This window comes from Falco biarmicus, chromosome 11 (genome assembly GCF_023638135.1).
Source record: "Falco biarmicus isolate bFalBia1 chromosome 11, bFalBia1.pri, whole genome shotgun sequence".
Lineage (NCBI taxonomy): Eukaryota > Metazoa > Chordata > Aves > Falconiformes > Falconidae > Falco > Falco biarmicus.
The window spans coordinates 2,428,923-2,449,947 of NC_079298.1; the positions used below are offsets into that span (position 1 = coordinate 2,428,923).

General features: G+C 45.6%; 1 protein-coding gene across 1 annotated transcript in view; it reads right to left on the bottom strand.

Moving 5' to 3' along the window:
* Positions 1-12,648: 12,648 nt before the first annotated feature.
* MSH4 (mutS homolog 4) overlaps positions 12,649-21,025 on the bottom strand; it is a 32,669-nt gene continuing 24,292 nt past the window's right edge. The window contains exons 15-20 of the mRNA XM_056355548.1: positions 19,085-19,285; positions 17,786-17,904; positions 17,141-17,269; positions 15,490-15,664; positions 13,804-13,892; positions 12,649-13,461 (exon numbers count right to left, since the gene is read on the bottom strand). Coding sequence (XP_056211523.1) covers positions 13,276-13,461; positions 13,804-13,892; positions 15,490-15,664; positions 17,141-17,269; positions 17,786-17,904; positions 19,085-19,285 — 899 coding nt within the window. The 3' untranslated portion in view covers positions 12,649-13,275. The remainder of the gene's footprint in view (positions 13,462-13,803; positions 13,893-15,489; positions 15,665-17,140; positions 17,270-17,785; positions 17,905-19,084; positions 19,286-21,025) is intronic.

Sequence of the window (21,025 nt, forward strand, 5' to 3'; positions counted from 1 at the left end):
CCTTGGTACAAGACTGTACAAAGGATTTCATAACAGCTTTTACTGTGCAACTAAGTTTCATTAAAATATTTCTTATCCCTCTATATTTCTATTAAAAATTTTATAAATTCAAATAAAGTCAATCAATCTTAACTTATTAGCAAATCTGTAACAATACCTTCTCACAGCAAGTTTTAACTCGGGCACCCACAGCCCTGTCTCTCCTGTTCCCTCAGCCCCTTCTCTCTGCCACTGCCACCTTCTTTCTCCTTTGTCTTTGTAGCAGCCAGCACTCTCAAGTAACCCTCAGCTGTGGAGCAGCAAGCAGACCTCTCCCCACAAGGAGCTGGGCATCCTGGGAAGACAGGGTTTCTCCCTTCCCATTAGGCAGCTTAATGCCAGCTTTGTAGGTAGCCACAGGTCCGAACTTCCAGGAATTTGCTGGTGCTACATTGGGAAGCACCAATGCTATCAGCTTGGCCATATGGAGAGTTTTCCCCCCATCCTAGTCTTTTTGCTGCCACGCCTACATGCAGATCCAGCCAGGAGCAGGGCCAGGCAGGAGTTCCCAGTGGGCCCTGTATTGTGCCCATTATATGTGGCTAGGTGTTGGAAGCAAAGATGAAGCACTGCATGGTGGCCTCTGTGTGAAGACCTAAGGGGCTGCCCTGGGCTGGACACAGCTGCCTCCACAATACTGAGCTGTCTGTGAGTTTTGTGGCATGGAGAGAACCCATACTGGAGTTACAGGATGAGTTATTCCTTCCCCTGCCCCGCCATGGCCTTTCAGTTACCATGACCCTTCAAAAAACAATTGAGGGTAGCCTCTTCCAGAAGTCCTCCTTGTCTGAGTGCTTCACAAGCTGGCAGAAGGAAGATGCCATGGGTATCTGCATGTGAGCTCCCTGCTACCCAAGTACCTGATAGGCCAGAAATCAGAAGATCGCTTCAATGTTGACTATGAGGTCACCTCTGACTCTTCATGTGACAGGCCATCCACAGGATTACCACTTCTGCTCAGTGCTTTCCTTCATACCCTAATGGATGCCACTGCATGGCACAGCACTATCAAAACTAGGCAGCTGCAACAAGGCTTGTACCATCCCATACCAGGTTAACTTCAATAAATAGCTCCTGTGCCTTGCCCCAGCACTGCCACCAATCCCCCACAAGGTTTCAACAGTTCATCTACTGTCCATGCTGTTTCTTCATCCTCTTCAGACCAGTCCACCCTGTTTCTTGCCTCTGCCTTCCTACTTCTCCAGGCTCCTCTTCCATCCAGCCTCTCTTCATCCAGGCCCCCTTCTTCTCCCAGGGCCTCTCCTACATCCAGGGCACCCAACACCCTCCCTCCACTTCTTCCAGGCCTCTCTTCACATGATCCTCCTCCTCCATACCCCTTAGAGCAATTTAACTGCTTAGCAGGAACCAGCCACAGCTGCACATTATCCACATCAGCCGACGCACCGCCCCTGAAGCCAGCCCACAGCTGGATATTATCAATGTTAATTAACCTGCTTCATTCCTCTTCTAAGAATTCTTCTTCAATTCCCCCCCTTTTTTTTTCTTTTTTTTCTCTTCCTTCTTAATGATGGTTTAATGATGATTTAATAATCATCACAACCTTTTCACAAATAAACTTTTCATACAGTCAAGACAACTTGTCCGTGAACTCTTTTCTTTTTCTTCTTAACAACTGCATGGTCTGCTTGTAGCTGTAAGTCATCCCATAGGCCCTCCAGAGGTCCCTTCTAAACCTCAGTATTCTGGGGTGTGCTGAGTGTCATGGGCCCTTGAGCAGCCACCAGAAGGCAATGCCTTCAAAGGCAGCTGGTGTATGAATGTTCATAGAATCACAGAATGCACAGAAAGCAGAACCTGGGGAGGGATGAGGCTATGAACTCTGGTATCCCTGGCATGCCTGAGGTTGGGACACCATGTCCACTGAAGTCCATAGCAGGATGACTCATGTTTGCCTGGAGTTCAGGGTTTTTCCCAACTCCTCCACATCACGATGACTCCCAGGTGCTCTGGGAGACTGACCTGATCTCCCTTTGTAGTTTGAAATGTATGGAATGGGCCACCTCCCCTCTCCTCAAAAGAAGGCTATCCAGGACTTTTGCCACTGGCAAGACCTTGCTGAGCAAAACAGGTCAATTTGGGTGTGGGTCTCCTTCAGGGAAGGACGCGGGCATCTCTTTGATCACCCTCGTATGCCTTGATTTGCTTGTTTCCAAGGGGTTCTCCTCTTCCCAAGCTGAGCTCCCATGTGGGAGGGTCAAGTTGTCAGGGAATATGGCTGTGGAGATCTGTCACAGTCTACCTCTGAGACGGGAGGAGAGCAACTAAGGTTTAAAAAATCCCCGCCCCCCCCCCGGCTAAACAACCAAGTAAACGTTTTAATTATAACAAAGCTACTTGAACTTGGAAAATGTAAAAAGCCTTGGCAAGGTGGGTTCTTGTTGAGAAACAACCATAGGAAGAAGAAGGAAAGAAAAGGAAGGAAAGGACAGAACACTGATAATGGTTGATCCTCTGGTGATGGGCACGCACGCACGTGGCTCCTTGGTTTTGCCTTTTATAGTCTAGTCCCTGCCTCTCAATTGCACCAGTTACACCCCTTGAGGATCTACCTCCTGATTTTCTGCACAGGTGGCATTGTAGGGGGTGCTTGCAAAGGGTCTTTTGGGTGGTCATAAGCCCCTTTCTCAAACAAACTCTGAATGGACTCTGGCCCTGTAGGGTGTGTTGCCATGCCAGACCTGACAGAGCACAGAACTGTGCACCCTCCAGCACACCCCCTCGTGTGAGCCAGCTCCTTATCCTTGCTGTGCTGAGCATGACTGCCTCACCAGGATGTTTGAACATCAACACACAATAACTCTTTCAGTCCCTCACAAGATCCCGTGGAGAAGTTACTTGAGAGAGACCTGCCTGACCCTCTGGTATGCTTTTTGTTGTTATGAATCTGCCTTCATTCACTGGGCACATGGGAGGTAAAAACAGGCTGTGACAGAGCCTGATAAGAGCAGGCAAGGTCCTCATGGCCCCTCACTCCCGCCCACAAAGAACTGTCCTCCAGCCAACAATGATCCTTCGTTGCCATTGAGCTTTGCCACACCCCTGGCGAGGTGTGTCTCTTTTTCTGTATGGGTTTGTGCAGTCTTGGCCTGAACTTACCCACTGTCTCCTGTCTTCTACAATGACCCACTGGAGAAAGGTCTCTCAGGGTTAGTTTGAGTGTCTGCACTGGAAACGTTTGAGAGGTAACTCAAAGCGTTCCTCATAGCTGAATGTGACCATGACTGGTGGCCACACTCACCATGAAGAGGGCAATGTGACAAAGGCAAACCCACTTAAAATCTTCCTCTCCTCTAGACTGTGACCTCCAAGTTGATTTGCCTTATGAATCTGGGACATAGAAGAATTGTTTCAATGTTAGGAAGCAGCATGCTTGCCAGGCCCTGGTCCTGATAGGGGACTTCAGCCACCCAGACTTGTTCTGGAAAAGCGGCACAGCAAAATGCAAACAGTCCAGGAAACCTCTGGAGTGTATTGAGGACAACTTCCTAGTGCAGGTGAGGGAGAGCTCGACCAGAGGAGAGGCACTGCTGGACCTGTTGTTTACTAGTACAGAAGACCTTACTGGTGAAGTCAGGAGTGGAGGTAGCCTGGACGACAGCGATTATGCCCTGGTAGAATTCTCAGTCTTGAGGGGTACAGGATGGGCCAAAGTAGAGGCGCAACCCTAAACCTCACACAAGCAAGCTGTCAGCTGTTTAGGGATCCCTTAGGAAACTGCCTTCAGAGATAAAGGAGCAAACACGAGGTGGGAGACGCTGAAAGGCATTTTTCTCAGGGTACAAGAAGCTCTCAAGCCCAATGTGAAAGCAGTCAGGCAGAGGAGGCAGAAGGCCAGCTTGGCTAAATCAAGACCTCTTAGCCAAATAAACCACAAAACCAAAATGTATGGGCAGCAGAGCCAGGGATACACATCCTGGGGCGATTGTAGGGAAATGGCCGGGGAGTGCAAGGAGGGGATCAGGAAAGCCAAGGCACAGCTGGAGCTGAACTTGGCTAGGGATGTGGAAAATAACAAGAAGGGTTTCTTCAGGTACTCAGGACAAGAAAGGAAGACGAAAGAAACTGTACCCACAGTGAGTGAAATGGGAGACCTGCCTACAACCGACACAGAGAAGACAGAGGTACTCAGCAACTTTTTTGCCTCAGTCTTCACTGGCAAGTGCTCTAGTGACACAACCCAATTCACAGAATCCAAAGGCCTGGACTGGGAGAATGACATACCACCCACTGTAGGAGAAGATCGGGTTTGATACCATCTAAGGAACTGTAGGAGAAGATCGGGTTTGATACCATCTAAGGAACCTTAACGTGCAGCTGAAGGTCCTGAAGGAACTGGCAGATGAATTTGCTAAGCCCATATCCATTAAACTTGAAAAGTCATGGCAACTGCTGAAATTCCTAGTGACTGGAAAAGGGGAAAAATAACCCCCATTTTTAAAAGGGAAAAAAGGACGACCCAGGAGCTGCAGGTTGCTCAGTCTTCCCTCTGCCCAGCAAGATCACAGAGCAGATCCTGCTGGAAACTATGCTAAGGCACATGGAAAACTAAGATGTGATTGATGACAGCCAATGTGGCTCCCATAGAGGCAAATCAAGCCTGACAAACATTGACCTTCTACAGTGGAGAATCTACAGCACTGGAGGATGAGGGAAGAGTGACCGACATCATCTATTTGTGTGAGGCATTTGATACTGTCCAGCACAACATCCTTGTCTCTAAAATGGAGAGACATGGATTTGATGGGTGGACTACTCGGTGGATAAGGAACTTGCTGGATGGTTGCACTCAAAAAGTTGCAGTCAACAGGTCTATGCCCGGGTGGAAGCCAGTGATGAGTGGTGTCCCTCAGGGGCATATTGGGACCAGTATTATTTAACATCTTTGTCAGGGACACAGACAGTGGGATTGAGTGCACCCTCAGCAAGTTTGTAGACGACAATAAGCTGAGCAGTGTGGTTGATACTCTAGAGGGAAGAAATGCCATCCAGAGGGACTTTGACAGGCTAGGGAGCTGGGCCCGTGTCAACCTCATGAAGCTCAACAAGGTCAAGTGCAAGGTCCTGCACCTGGGTTGGGGCAATCCCAAATGGATACAGGCTGGGCAATGAGTGGATTGAGAGCAGCCCTGCAGAGAAGGACTTGGGGGTATTGGTGTATGAAAAACTGACTATGAGCTGGCAATGCGTGCTCACAGCCCGCAAAGCTGGTTGTATCAGAAGCAGTGTGGCTAGCAGGTCGAGGGAGGGGATTCTGCCCCTCTTCACTGCTATTGTGGGACCCCACCTGGAGTACTGTGTTCAGCTCTCAGGCCGCCAGCACAGAAAAGGTGTGGATCTGCTTGAGCGAGTCCAGAGGAAGACCACAAAGATGATGAGGGGTCTGGAGCACCTCCCCTGTGAAGACAGAGTGAGGGGGCTGGGGTTGTTTAGCCTAGGGAAGAGAAGGCGCCCAAGAGACCTTCAGGAAAGATGGGAAGGAACTCTTTATCAGGGGGTCTAGTGATAGGATGAGGGGTAAAGGTCTTAAACCAAAAGAGGGTAGATTTATATTAGACATTAGGAAGAAATTAATTCTTTATGAGGGTGGTGAGACACTGGAACAGATCATCCAGAGAAGTTGTGGATGCCCCCTCCCTGGAAGTGTTCAAGGCCAGGGTAGATGGGCCATTGAGCAGCCTGATCTGGTGGAGTGTAGCCTTGCCTAAGGCAGAGGGTTGGAGGTGGATGTTCCTAAAGGTCCCTTCCACCCCAACCCATTCCATGATTCCTTCTATGATTCTAAAGTGGTACGAAGCAGCGGGAGCAAAACACTTCAGATGAGAGAGGCAAGGGCTTAATTAACATGAGGTGTTGGCAGGCAGGAGCTGCTAGGTATTTAGATGCTTCATGAGGAAGGAATGTCAGCGGCCCCCCAGGGCCCTGGTACACAGCATAAAAGCCTGCGCTGCTCCAGGGCCTGCATCCTCCTCTCTTGCCTCCCTTTCCTGGACAAACGAGGTAAGCCTAAGTCTGCTCCATCTCTCGCTGTGGGCTGAATGGCTGTCACGGTGGCTACTCAGGTTGATCCTTGGGCTGCCTCAGCTTGGCCCTGCAGTAGAACTCTTTAAGGGCTGTCACCTCTTTCCCTTTTGATGGGGCTGGCTGGGGAAGAGGAGGGGGGTTCTTTCCAGCAGAAGGGGATCAATGGGGCTCAGCGGCAGGGAGGTCTGCCCAACAGACCTTCTGCCACCAGCAGATGGTCTCTAACCAAATGGCCCAGTGCATCCAGCACCTTCTTCAGCGCAATGTTTTTTCTGGAGATGGGGTATGATCAGTCCTTCCACAGGTGCTTGAAACCCACTCTGCTGGCTCCTGCTCCACAAGTGAGTCAGCCTTCCTGAGCTGTGCCACTTGCAGGGCACAATGAGGGTCATGGCACACATAGGCACGCTGTCCGTTTTTAAACCAAAGTGTGTCCATGGAGAGAGCTGAGGAAAGGAAGGGCAGACTGATACTGAGGTTTGTGCTCACTGCCTGCTCTGTGTTTCAGCTTTGCCTCCCTCACCGAGAGATGTCTTGCTTCAGACCCTGTCCTCCACGCCCCTGCGGCGCTTCTGGCCCAAGCCCTCTTGCAAGCAGCTGCAGTGAGCCCTGTGTCGCCCGCTGCGCAGACTCGACCGTGGCCATTGAGGCCTCCCCGGTGGTGGTGACCCTGCCGGGCCCCATCCTCACCTCCTTCCCTCAGAGCACAGCCGTGGGATCCTCTCTGTCAGCTGCTGTTGGGAGCTCCCTCAGCGCTGGGGGGGTTCCCATCTCTTCTGGGGGCTCCTTTGGTCTGGGGGGGTCAGGGCTGTGTCTGCCTATCCCCCGCTGCAGTCTGAACTGCTGAAGATGGTGGATCACCCCCTTTGGAGTGGGAAGGAAGACAGAAACCCTGCAGCAGCTCAGGCATTCCCTTGCCTTAAAGGCAGGCTGGGTGTCCTTATCCCACCTGTCAGGATGGACCTGTGCCTGCTGCTCCTCGCTGTAGGGCAGATACCACACCCACCCACCACCCAGCCATGTCTCCTCTGGCTCTGGTTTTCTCTGAGCCCCCTTGAGAACGGGCTCATTCTCTTCTGCTTTGCTGAACCTCCTGATGAGACGGGGGAGGGTGCTGGAGTTAGGGACTGCTCTTTGTGGCCTGGGATTGCCACCAGGTAGAGCAGAATGGAAAAGGCAAGCGCTTTGTGTGGAGTTCGTCCTTGGGAAATGGGCCATTCTCTCTCTGTACCTCCCTGAACCCTGCAGACATGTGTCTTGGGCTCTGTTCTGTGCCACTGCATTTCCTCCTTCCCATTAAAGACTTTGTGCAGCATTGCTGGAGACTCGTGGTGGTTTGGTCTCCTCCTCCCTCAGTCAGCTACCCGCTCTGCAAGGGAGAGCACTCCTTCTGTCCCGAGCTTGCCATCAGTTGCAAACAGAGCTCCCTGAACTTACACCAAAGCACTAGAAACTAAGGAAGCAGGCAAGAGAAAGACTGAAAAACATCAGAAGAATGGAGCACGAGTCTGCAACCTGGTGATCACTGCCCTGTGATCAGCGCTCCAACAAGGCTTCTGCAGTACCGATCTCTGGGCGCCAGGTGGCAGCAGCGCTCCACTGACCCTGTGCTGAGCACGGGCCGGGATCTCGGCCCAGTTCACACCGCCCGACGACGGGAGCTGCTCGCTGCGGCTGCGGGGTTCCCTTCGCTCTGCGCTTTGCCCACTCGCAGCCCAGCCACTATTACCCGTTGCCTACGTACCACAAAGCACCCGCGTGGCTCGAGCGGTTAAATCCTTTGCATCTGACAGTTTTAACAGCTGTTGATGTGGTTCTTTCCATCCCTGCCCCCACCCCATTACAGAGGGAGAGCCAGCAGCATGGTGAACCCATGGCACAAGGGGCGGGGGGGCGTGTGGATGGTGGGGTCCTACGGATAAGCCCCAGCAATTGCTGTTGTTAAAGGAGAAATTCACACACACGTGGGTACCACTGGGCTTGCTTTAGTCACAACTCCGAGCTGGGCCACCACCCCAGTGAGCGAGAGAGAACCAAGTGATACAGCACAGCTTAAATGCGCTTATCAAACCATTAGTCAGCTTTTTTTTTTAGTTTGCTAGTTGCTGGGGCTCAGACACAAGAGCAGGATGTCAGACACCCTTTTCCCCTGGGTTATGGGACACTAACCCACACACTATGTAGTACACTATGACTCCACTGCTTGCTTCAGAAGTACGACTTTGTAGTCATTAGATAAGCAAAACCAAGCTTACTCAGCTTCCACAAGAATGTCGGGCTGTTGTATTAGCCGGTACCATGGAGCTGTGGATGGTTCTAACAGTGTGGGCTTCTCTGAGCTTGGTCTTTGCCTCTTTCAGGTGTCCCTTCTGCAGACCCAGCTGGCACAAGGACGAAAATGCAGGCGGGACTGTATTGTGTGCTGTGCAAACACCAGCCAGGAGCTGCCAGGCCTTGTCCAAGAGCTCTTTGACTCCTTGGCAGCTGTGGTCTGGGAGCCCAAAGCTGCTGTTGTGGAAGCTCAGAAGCTGGAACAGCCTCTGAACCTTCTTTTCCTGCAATGGAACAGCTGCAGCATCACAGGGTTCCTGTCTTGTGCCCTACTCAGAGACACATTCTGTTTTGCTGTAGGGTGCATTTGCTGTTTGCATTTGGAAGCATCTGTTAGTAACAGCAATGTTGAATTGTGTGGGTTTTTTTTTTTAAATAGAAGAGACTTTGCAGGACTGCACTTTTTGAGTAGGAAAAAGCAGTGGTATAAATATGTGGCTTAGGGAAAGCTCATACGAGGTTTGTCCTTGCACAAGTAAGCCATTACGAACTGTTGCACGATTTAACCTCTTGACTTCATAGCCGTTCCCTGTGATGGGAAAGTGAGCCGCTACCGGAGTGAAGGGGTGCAGAGCACGCGGCAGGGCTGGAAGGTGGGACAAGGGAGCGGGGTCTTTCCTTCACCTGCCTCTCACCCCCCCCAGGGAGCCGCTCTCGGCACAGCCCGCGCCCCGCGGGCGGCCCCCGCAGAGCCCCGGGGCCGCCAGGCTCAGAGGAGCCCGCGGCGGCACCGAGCCCCCGCCCGCCCCGGCGCGGAACGGCAGCCCAGCCCCTCCTCGGCCGGCTCCGGGCCGCGCTGCCCGGCGGGGCGTGGGCGGGGCCGGCGGGGCGTGGGCGGGGCCGGCGGCCGTGGCCGTAGGAAGGGCCGGCGGCGGGCCCGGCCCGGCCCCGGAAGGCGGGTTTAATTTCCGGCCACGCGGCGCCCCGGCGCGGCTGCGGCGGTGCGGGGCTTCCCCGGGAGCCTGGAAGGCTTTCGGGCCGGGCCGTGCGGCGGCGCGCTGGGTGAGCGGGCGGGCCCGGGCCTCCCCGTCGGGCAGCGGCCGGCCGGGGGGGACGTGGCGGGCCGGCGCTCGGCCGCGGCAGGGAGCGCCTGGTGCCGGCGGCGGGCGGGCTGAGGCGGGAGGACGGCCCGGGCGCGGCGGGGCTGCCGGCGGTTCTCGTCTCCCCGGCAGTGGCGGTGCTCAGCGGGCTGCTCGCGGTGCTGCCTTTTTTTCACTCGGAGCTGCGCCGCTGCCTCAGCGAGGAGGCGAGGAGCGGCGGCGGGGCCCGGGAGGGGGGTCGGCCCGCGGCGCCCTGCCGCCCCCCCGCCGCCTCCGGGTGCCCGGGCAGCCGCCGCAGCCGCCGCAGCTCTGCGCGGGGCTTTGTCTTTCCCCCAGCCGCCGGCCGGGGCCGTGGCAGCGGGCTGGGGCCGCAGGGGCTGCCCTGGGGCCTGCGGTAACGCTGGCGCAGGGGGGCGGCTCGGGAGCCTCTGCAGCCCCTGCGAGCGGGCACGACGAAAAAGAAAGCCGGCGGCGGGATCCCCACCCCCGCGATTGCTGTCTGTCTTTAAAAAGTATTACAAAAGGCAAGCGCGAGGAATTGGTTCCGCGGCCACCTGTCTTGCACTGACCTGCCCCTTCACCTTCCCTCTATCTTCTTTAGATGCTGAACAGTGCTCTGTGCAACGCTCCTCAATGCTTTTCTGAGATTTAGAAGCGACTAGCTGGCAATTGTTCAAGTGTAGGTTAAACTCCTGCTACATTATTTCCATTCATCTTCCCCCTCCTGATCATTCTTTCATATAGATACTGTATCACTTTCCTCACATTGTAGTGGTACTGTATGATCCTGACCTGATGGATTTATTAAATATCCTTGTTTCAAATGTATTTTTTTATTTTTTACAAATCCATCTTTTTCGGTATTGTAGCTTGTATTGGCAGAGAGCAGGCGGGGGGGGAGGCAGACAGGGCTCACATGTTGAAGCGGAAGAGGCCTTCGCAGGTGAAGGGTCGCCCGCTGCAGCTGCTGGCCCTGGCCCGCTGCCCCAGAAGTGCTCCCGCCACCCAAGGGCCCCTTCCACCATGGAGAGGCGGCAGCAGAGACGGAAAGTTACATCTGTCTCCCATTTGAGATGTCCTTTTCTGTCTCCCATTTGAGATGTCCTTTTCTGTCTCCCATTTGAGATGTCCTTTTCTTGAGAATTATGAGCACTATTTAATGACACACACTTTAGAGAAGAAAAAGCTCAATCATTCACTTGAGTGCTGCGATTATTCTCCAGCCAAACTGGCCTTTGGACTGTTCTGCGGTACTGCAGGCTCAAGATCAAGCCTTATTACTGAAGCACTAGAGGCACTTCTGTTATTGTGACCAGTCACTTAAAAACTGCTTACGGTTACAGTACTTCTTACCATGTATCAAATTAATTCCCAGTATTGTAGTCTAAAGCAATATAGTCTATTCAGGGAGCTTTTTTTTTTAAAAAAAAAATAATTTACACCTCAATATATAGTTCTGTTAGTATAAAAACCATGCAGGCCAAGTCTTGGGTGGCCATCTGTGAAGTACAAGTTGAAAATACATACACCAAGTGGAAAGCGTAAACTCAGCCTTGGTCTTTCAGGCCCAAAGAGGTGACACTGAATTCTGGTATCTTTTTGGTTTATGAGATTTTTGCTTTTTCTGCTTATAAGCTGCTTTGTCCCTCTGCAGGCCTGCTGCTGACAGGAAATTTGTGGAGGAAGACAAAGACTTTAGAGAGTGTATGTCTTGCTATGCTGGCTTTGGATACTCCAAATAATCTTCTTTCTTCTATCAGGCAGCCTTGTCTCACTGACACATGGTGATAACAGCCTTGGTTTTGAGGAAAGTCTGCATTAAAAAGCTAAAGTTAGTGCAGACATTAAGTGCGTTGTATAATTTTCTAGGACAAGATGTTTACAAGCTATACAAAATCGCAGTCTTGTCAGAGATAATGGTCTGTTGAAGTTTCAGGACTTTATCAGACAAACGTTGCATGCCTTTTGACTTTTACTGTCAGATGTTGACCAGGCTTAGTTTTAAATTTTCTCCTCAGTGTTCCAACACTGAGATTGCCACCTTCAGTAAGGAACCGCAAGAGAAGAAAGAGCATTTAAAAAAGCAGCAGTCTGACTTGCTACTTGCAGTTGCAGAGAGGGGACATGAAAGCACAATCTGCTTCCCTGCAATTACCCCGTTGTAAAATTTCCGAGATCCCTTTGCTTCCATCACCATTCTCAGATTAGCAATAAAGCTCACTGGACAGCCCCCTGACGGTACTTTTTCACCCCTCTGCCTCCTCCATGGAGTTCTGGACAGTGCTAGCAAAGATCCTAGAATTCAAACCAATCTGTCTATGGACAACTGTTACTAGTGATGCAAAAGTGAGTCTGAAATTACCTATATTTTAGTGTTCTGGTCCTGCTCCTTGGCATCTGGATGTCAGGAAAAAAGAACCACCCCAAAACAGACCCTCCTTAATTCAGATGTGTTTGGAGAGAGCAGTACGCATCTCTCTCACTCACAGTTCCCTCACTCTCCTGATGGACTGACTGAAAGTAACACGAAGGGTCTGAAATAAGGTGCACAAAAGAGGGAAACAGTTCTTATGGGGTCAAACTACCCCAGGCTCTCAGGTGTGAACCCCCAGAGCTGTTTTTTCTGGTGCTGCAGTGGCTGACCCCCACAGGGAGATAGGCACCCTGTCCCGTCAATGTGTGAAACGTGTATCCCTTGCCATATAGTTCCTCTTGTTAAAAAACCTGAATACAAAATATTTTCTTTCTGCCGTGATCCTCACTGGGGTAGACAACAAATATAGTATTACTGATGGTTATGAGTGATATATTTGGCAACATTTAAGGCCTAAAGTAAGCAGAATTGTGGTAAAAGCTTAAATAAATAAAAAAACTTCTTGGGTCAGAAAACACAGTGTGCCTACTACAACTGTTATTCTGTTGTGCTGCTGTGTTTACCAAGGTAGATACATAAAAAGGAAATTATAACTATATATAAAAATATATTTGTTGTTACAGATTGGATATTGGACTGTTGTATATTACCCATTTTACAGACATGCATAATAAGTTACACACACACTTATATATAAAGAAGTATGTAAGAACCCTTGGCCAAAGTTGGTTAGAAGGAAGTAAGGGAAGATAAATTCCTTCAAGCTGGAATACATGGCTATAGTCACTCAATGAAGCTGTATTTAAAAAAAAAAAAGAAGAAGGATATTCCACTTTTAATTGACTTCCTGCTACTCACTTTCTAAACAAAAACTGATCAACAGTGTCAGTATCACAGTAATTTGTTGTAACTGTGTTACAAAGCAGCTCTGGCTGCCCAGTTCTGGAGAGGAAACAGTCCTGAACTACTTGCATTATGTTGGATTCAGCATAATGCCTGAAAGCACTAGAACCCTCCTTGAGAAGGGAACAACAGGATTTATGGATGCATGTTCAACAGTGCAAGTAGAGCTTGCCTATGCAAGACAAGCAGACCATCTGTTTCAAAGACTGCTTTTTGTTAGGCAAGATCTTCAGTGTCAGATTAAGAGCTGTAACAGCAGATATATCATGTAGGAAATAATGTTATACAACTTCGTCTCTAAAATAAAGAAAGGGATGGTTCATTATCATAAAGAATTGTGTTCCTGATACGCCCTAAATGGTTATATTTCAGATATGGTTTGGGGGAAAACCCACAAAAGGTATGGTCTTTCAGTAGTGAGTGTAAGTTAGACTAAGAATTCAGAATTTAAAAACTTGTGAAAAGCAGTGTTTTCTAATACTACGGGAAAAAAAGGAATCATCTTGCAGTCATAAAAATTAGAGCAACATCCTCTGTTAAACATTACTGTTGCTCATCATTTTGTCTGGGTGCAGGACAACTAGCTTCATACTTCTTCTTCAGGCCTTTCAAATATATACGCAAACTGTCTGGATCCAATCGAGAATTTCTGACAGTCTGAAGCAATCTCATTGCTAAATGGTAAACAGCTCTCTGTTTCATCATCTCAGGAGTGCTCTTCTGCCTGTGCTGTTCTTAAAAACATACACATGCATTAACACACAAAATCAATTATGTTCTATTACTAAAATACTAATAATTAGCTATTTTCCAGCCTATTTCTGATCTGATTCTTGATTTGTGCACCAACATTACATTCAACACTCCTTAACCCCAAGGACTGCTCTGTATTGTCACCCAACAGTGACCTTCAGTACAATCTTGTATAACTGGCTCCAGAAATACAAACCTTAATGAAATAATTTTCATAAAACCAAAGGCAGTGCTTATCCTATAGCCTTTCAGAAACTGAAACATATTTGAGTTTTTGTAAAACTGTGTATTACAATATTATAATATTCTACTACATACCAAAATTTGTTTTGCAATACGATTTGTGATTTCCTTTGCATCCAAAATTACAGATGACGGTAGGGAGGAAACTTCTGCAGCTTTTAATCCTAAACATGTAAAACACAAATCAGGATTTTTGATGTCATTTTTTCCCCCTACCTTCCTGTCTGCCAGAATCGACTTAGCCTGCTTTTTAAAAGGTGAAGTTTTCATTTTTATTGAAATAATTTTGATACACATTTTGTGTGGCTTGCTTTTTTTTTTCTTTTTTAAAAAAATGAACATGTTTTTGAGACCTAAAATGTCTACTCTGTTGTTATGCCACCTCTAAGGTACACTTCCACATGAAGTTACTGCTGATAATACTGTAACTGGGCAGGTTGAGACACATTAGGGAGTAAAGAAAAAAAACAGCAGTGGTGACAACAGCTTTCTGGTTTTTAACTTGGCAGGCCAGAAAATACTTGTGCTAAATGCGCTCTCCATTAAATCCAGACATCCAGTGGATATGGATGTCATGTTCCAAATTCTACTCTGTTGCCAGCAGCCAAACTGCCAGATACTCAGGGTAAGAAAGAGATGTAAAGTATTTTCTTCTGCCCTAACATGATTTTTTTACTTTTTCCTTTGCGTGTGGCCCTGGGTGTTCTGAGGAAATTCTGTGCTTCATTGGGTGCTTTAACACTGCAGGGTTAAAACCAAAAAAGGGTCAAGAAGAGCCCTTGCACTCTTTCTCAGAATGTAACTTGCTCAAGTAAGGTAAAGCCAAGACACCAACATAGAGTTACTAAAGGTCTCCTATTCCCTGAGAGTACTCTCTAAACATACAATTCTTTCTTCTGAGTTAGCGGTGTCGTAGCATCTGAAATTAACCTTGCATTGCCAAAAGTAAAGAAACTTATTCTGAAAGTCTGATAAAGAAACATTTTAAGTCCAGTTAACTGAGGCCTGGCTGGAATAATTTGTAGTTGTCAATTACCAGCAGCTTGCAAAAATCATGTGTAGCTCATTTCCTATTGATTGAATGCCACCTAAATCAAGGATCCAACTTCAGAATCTAGTATTTGGAAACACAGATGTCTGTTATTCTTTAAAACATACAGCTATGCTTATTGTCACTTGCTCATTTCTTTATTGACCCATAACTAATCTATTGATCTGTTCAGTCTTCAGTATGATTTATTGTAAAATTAAGAGAAGTAAACCCACTTTCCGGAGAACGCTGATGCTTTAGTGGAACCTCTCAAAAGAGCCTTAGGCTGATACAGTAAAATGCCTGTCCTTGCTTAAAGAAACTTGCTCCTTTTTGCTAATCAAAAAAGGCCAAGCTGCTATTTAACTGATATATCATTACTTACAGCAGACCCATAAGAGACTTGTACATTACATAAACCTCAGCATTCATGGCTTTGAGTCTCCCCCACATCTTCACTCGCTTCTATAAGCAGAGATTAAATCACCTCAAGTACTGTGTGCTCAGAATGGCTCATCTCATTCAGAGGTGAATCAAGTAGCTACTGACATTACTAAAATGGTTTTTTCACTATGAAATTTCATGTAAGTTCGTCATACTACCCCAAACTCACATGTTACAGACCTGCAGTTATTACTCTGCAAGAGAGATACAAGCTCAGCAGAAATCTGTCAGCAGAAAGTTATCTTATATAATCTTTATTAAGTTAAAGTCACAGTGGAATCCATTACCATAGTTCTTTTCCTCTGTATATCCTTTAGAGAGTGTGTAAGTATAAGCAATTTTCTCCTTATTTACAGCACTGCTTCTCACATGTTGCACTTCAAAATGGTAATTTTCCACATTGGGATATAAAGCATCTATATGACATAGTTCCAGGAAATGAGTAGCAAATAATGTAAATGCCTAAATAAGGAAACAAGAAAAAGGATTTCTTTTGGAAATTATCCTGGAATAAATAACAATAAATAAGAAAAATTAAATAATCTCACAGATGTCAAACAAATCTCACAGGAGTAAAACAAAAGCTCTCTTTAAATTACTAAAGCAAATTAAAATCTTTAAGAAATGAGTTCTACCATTGTCAAGGATTTTTTTTCCAGCTGGGGATTCTTCTCCTTTCTCAATAGATGAAAAAAAAGAGTATCAGAAGGAACAGGAAATCCATGATGTTTACAGAATTTCACTAGGGTTAATCTGAGTAATTGTCAAATGGTTGCCTTAATACTCTCAAGGAATGTTTTGCCAAAAATACAAGCTACAGAAAATATCCAAGTTTTTCAAACCAAACCACTGAAGTACTCTGAATAAACTCTGATGAGAAACTGAACACCTACATGCTTATTTCAAAAAACTGACAACAACCTCAAGATGATCACATAAGTAATAGAGGTGAAACTTCCAACCCATCTAAACCCATCTTCCAGTTTCCAAACAAGCCTCTAACCTTTGTGACCAACTCGTAAGTTATGTGGAACTACCACTGTACTCTGGAAAGGTAAGAGTCAGTAAAGAAGTTTATATTTAACATTCAAGCATACACAGCTGTACTAAGCAAAACTAAAGAGACTGGGTTATTCTCCTTCTAGATAGAAATGCAAGCTTGTGAGCAAGCTGGAAAGAAATGGTAACCAGTGTACTGGTTTTGGCTAAGACAGAGTTAATTTTCTTCATTGTAGTTTCTATGGTCCTATGTTTTGGTTTTGTGATCAACAGAGTGTTGATAACACAGTCATGTTTTAGCTACTGCTAAGCAGCACTTGCACAGCATCAAGGCCTTTTCTGCTTTTTGCCCTACCCTGCCAAAAGCAGGCTGAGGGGCACAAGAAGTTGGGAGGAGACACAGCTGGGACAACTGACCCCCACTGACCAAAGTGATATTCCATACCATATATTCACACAGCAATACAAGCTGCATAAAAGATGGATGTTCAGAGCTACGGTCTTTGTCTTCTCAAGTAACCATCACATGTGACAAAGCCCTGCTTTCCTGGAAATGGCTGAACACCTGCCTGCTGATGGAAGGCAGTGAAGGAATTCCTTATTTTGCTTTGCTTGTGCACGCATCTTTGCTTTACCTGTTAAACTGTCTTTATCCCAGCCCACAAGCTTTTGCACTTTTACTCTCCCTATTCTCTCCCCATCTCACTGTCAGGGAGGGAGCAAAGTGGCTGGGTGGTGTTTAGCCAACTACAGGAATTAAATCACGACCACCAGTGAACCAAAGTGCATCTTATGTCAGCATTTTTTCTCTATCACTGTAATTCTTACTATTCATCAGGTATGAAAAATATCATACCTAAGCAAGAAGGCTCTATAAAATTGAAGTTAAATATGAGAAAATACTATATAAGGCTTACATTTTTTCAGAAACAGAATTACCTTTAAATTCAACAGATATTCACAGACAGCATAACAAATGCCAATACCTTCTTCAGCACTGGTACCTCTGCCAAGTTCGTCAATTATGATGAGTGATTTGTCATTAGCGTTTTGTATGATGTATGTTATCTAGGAAAATATTTAATGTGTTACCATTCCTATAAATGCATTTGTTAAAAGGTCTAATAGAAATACTGCTGTTAATAGGAATACTTTGTGTTATTCAGATGAAATTTAATGCAGAAATTTTTAAAAATCTTGTCAGATCTACAAATTTTACCTTTTGACAGCCTTTAAATAGCTGTCAATTCTAATCAAGCAAAGACTCATACTACAGCACTCCCTCTTCCATTGAACACATCACTTTCCCTCAAAATCGTATCAGTTTTGAAGAGGGAATTGAGAGGGCTTAGGCTCCTACAATTAATCATTTAAGGTCTAAGAGATTATAAAATGTTGAAACTCCTGTCCAACAGAGTACTGATTTTTACTCTTCTTGGGATATCTTTTTATTGAAGATATGCCTGGTTTTCTGTGATTTATTATCAAGGTAACAGATGAAAGCTGGATTTTTGACTACTTTTCAAAGTACAGTCAACAACAGTAAAAATGGGCCTTGGATCCTGGATTAACAATGTTTAATACCTCTTTCATTTCCTTCATGAATGTTGATGCACTTGTTTCTATATCATCATCCATACCTATTCTGGTAAAAATTTGCTCTGTGATTCGAAAAGAACAATACTCTGCTGGGACATAAGAACCTACAAAACAAGTAAATTATGAGTTTCTTGCGTCAGTACGGCAAATGCCAATTTGCCTGAATATGTCAGTGGGGAAAAAAAATAACCGGTTTTACACTTGGTCTTTATGCACTGCAGAGAATGCATTTTATTTGATAAAGTTTCACAATATTATGTTCTACCATTACTTTGTAAGAAAAGAATTATTATATAGACGCAATAATTTGAGAAGTTTATCAGTAAAACCTTAAGAAATCATATACCTGAAGCTGCATTTCAGTCTAAAGGGATGCAAAAGTAAGAATAAACACTAGGATTAATTTACGTTTTTGTAGCCATTGAATTACTAATCCCAAATTACCTCAGTTTCCCAAAACCAAGATTATATTGTGTTTATCAGGCTGTGAGGCTTATTAGTTTTATTGAATAGAGAAGAACAGGAAGCCTCCCAGAAGACTTTACAAACCTCCTCTATTCATATTAAACTTGTTTTTGAGACCAGCTCCTGAAGAACTTGCAGTTATTGGGGACTGGACCACAAACACAGGGTAGACAAATATTATTCCCCACTGCTAAGTAGTTTCATTCTAATAGAGTTAGGGTCAGCCCATTAAGGTCTTTCTCCTGTGCCATGAACCTTACCTTTAAGGTAAAAATTCTGAGGAATTCCTGAGTCTAGGGATGAGTCTCAGTTAAGACTTTACAAATACTTGGTTTACTTTTATAATTTTAATAATAGAAACTTGCCCTATTTATTACTACTTTTATTCGAAGCAGTTGATTATTTATCTATTAATTCTACTTGGGTACGTTACATTTCTCTGTGTAACTGAGGTATACTCAGGTTCACCTGTTCCTTCTGGATGACTAACACAATCATAGCCCAATGGGCCTACTTCAAGGACAGTCGCTAAGGTGCTCCAAAGGATTAAAGCATACAGCTGTGCTTCTCCTAAAGACAGACTGGGGAGTATTCCAGATGCACAGACAGGGTCCCATAAGTTTCCAATGGCAGACTGAAAACCTTGCAGTGGTCTCTGTCAGCAACACAAGAGCTGGTAGAAGCAAACACTTAAAAATTACCTGTAACTATTTAGATAGAAACTTATTCTAGAAGCCAAATCATTCAACTCCATAGATATTTTTAACTAGATAACAATAAATGTGCCACAGACTTCTAATACGGTGTACACTTACTCACCAATCTGTGCCATAATTTGACAGAGAGCAATCTGTTTTAGGTATGTTGATTTTCCACTCATATTTGGTCCTGTAATGATGACAAAATTGTTACCCTCTGTCAAATATGTGTTGTTAGACACAGGTTTTTCCACAGCTATCTTTTCAAGAATGGGATGCCATCCCTGCTTGATTGCTAAAGTATCCGTAAATTCTGGACGAACTAAATGACAAAAAGGATATAAAACATTGCAGAGTTAGTATGGAAACTTTTAGGTTATTAAAGTAGGGCATTCTGAAATAAAGTAATTCCTGCAGAGCAGAAGTCAGACTCTGTAGTTCTGATTCCTCCCCAGTTTTTACTTTCCTGTAGCGAGCAAGACTAACATGCAGAATTTAGGAAGAATCACCAGCCACGTATGGGTACAGATTCTCGTCGTCAAGCAAGTCTTCATGATTCATTACTACAAAAAGAATCCTATAACTAACACTTCATTGCTAAATTAACACTGTGTTTGTGTTCTGTAATAAGTAGGGTTGGACTGCAGTAATAAAAAGAAATAGAAAAGACTAAAACTTGGAAAGTAATTAAAACTGAAAACCTGAGAGCCAGTTTCATAGCTAATATATTTTTAATAATTTATTTTTATACTGCTAGAAGCTTATAAATTACAGGGGTCACGAACTCTAGTACTACTACATACGTAATTTATTATATAAGCATGGGAAAGGAAGTAGCGTTCCTTCTATTTTTGTTCTATTTTATTGTATTATTTGGATATATATTATGCCTACACATATCCATTTGATACCAGGACTCTCCGTATGTATTTCTGTCAGAATACAGTTCTTTTCTGAACCTCTTCTGTATGTCTCCTCTTTGTCCACCTCAGTGGCAGTACCCCAGGCTAACAAAGAAGCGTTGTTAATTTTGGTGGTCTTTCTAAATGCAGCAGCCTTCAAGAAAGAAGTGCCATAACAGTTTTCCAGGTTTAACATTGGGGAACGCTAACTACTTGGTGTGGATTTTAGTCATTCAATGATTTAGATGAGAGAGTCAAGTGGCAAGGGGGACTGAAACCTACAAATGAGAGTCCAGTTCTTTTGGTGGATACACATTCATGCCTGGCTGTGGGGAGAAGCTAAGTGGCTTTGGTCTTATTATTACTGCTGAAGAAAACTTGTGCTCTGATTAATTTGGTGGGAGAAGGTTGCCTCAAGCGTTACAGTTATTGTTCAGTTACATATCAATTCCTGTGCTATGGGAACCATCAGCACATGCAGATTCACAGTCCATGCTGCAAAGTAAACTGATCCTGCTCATGAACTGGAAACTACACAGCAGCATCAGTAACGATGAACTAATACATCTCCTCAGATGGCTTTCAGACCTGAGTCAGTATCTACACCATATTGTACTGTAGGTATCTCAGGTCATCATTAATTGAAGACAACGTGCTCATTTGTACATTGCATAACCGGGCTAAGGAAGCAGGATGAACAATATGCAGGTAAGCACATGATGCTGGATTCCTTAGAAGACTACTTCCAAAAATGTCTAAAAGTGCTATAGAAGTTGAAGCAGAAACAAAGGTAGCTACATCTTTTGTTTTACAGTAAATACTTAATGCTGGTCTGGTTATATTATCTTCTGCCCTTCCAGAACAGAAGTGTAAACTCAGATGTCCACAGATTTCTGCTTTTGAACCAAGTATGCTTAAACTGGCTAACTTGAAAAGACCAGCTGTGAAGGCTTACAGCAGCTAAATGGCAGAATGTAATTTAAATGAATAGAAGCAGAAAGAACATAGGCACAAAACTGGCAAGGACAGACCAGAGATACACACCTAAAGCATACAGATACCCACAAGAATAAATAATGTGGGCTCAGCAATGGAGAAAAGACAAAACAGACTGGATATTCTCCAGCAGGAGTGTCTTTATCTGGCCTGTGACAGAATCA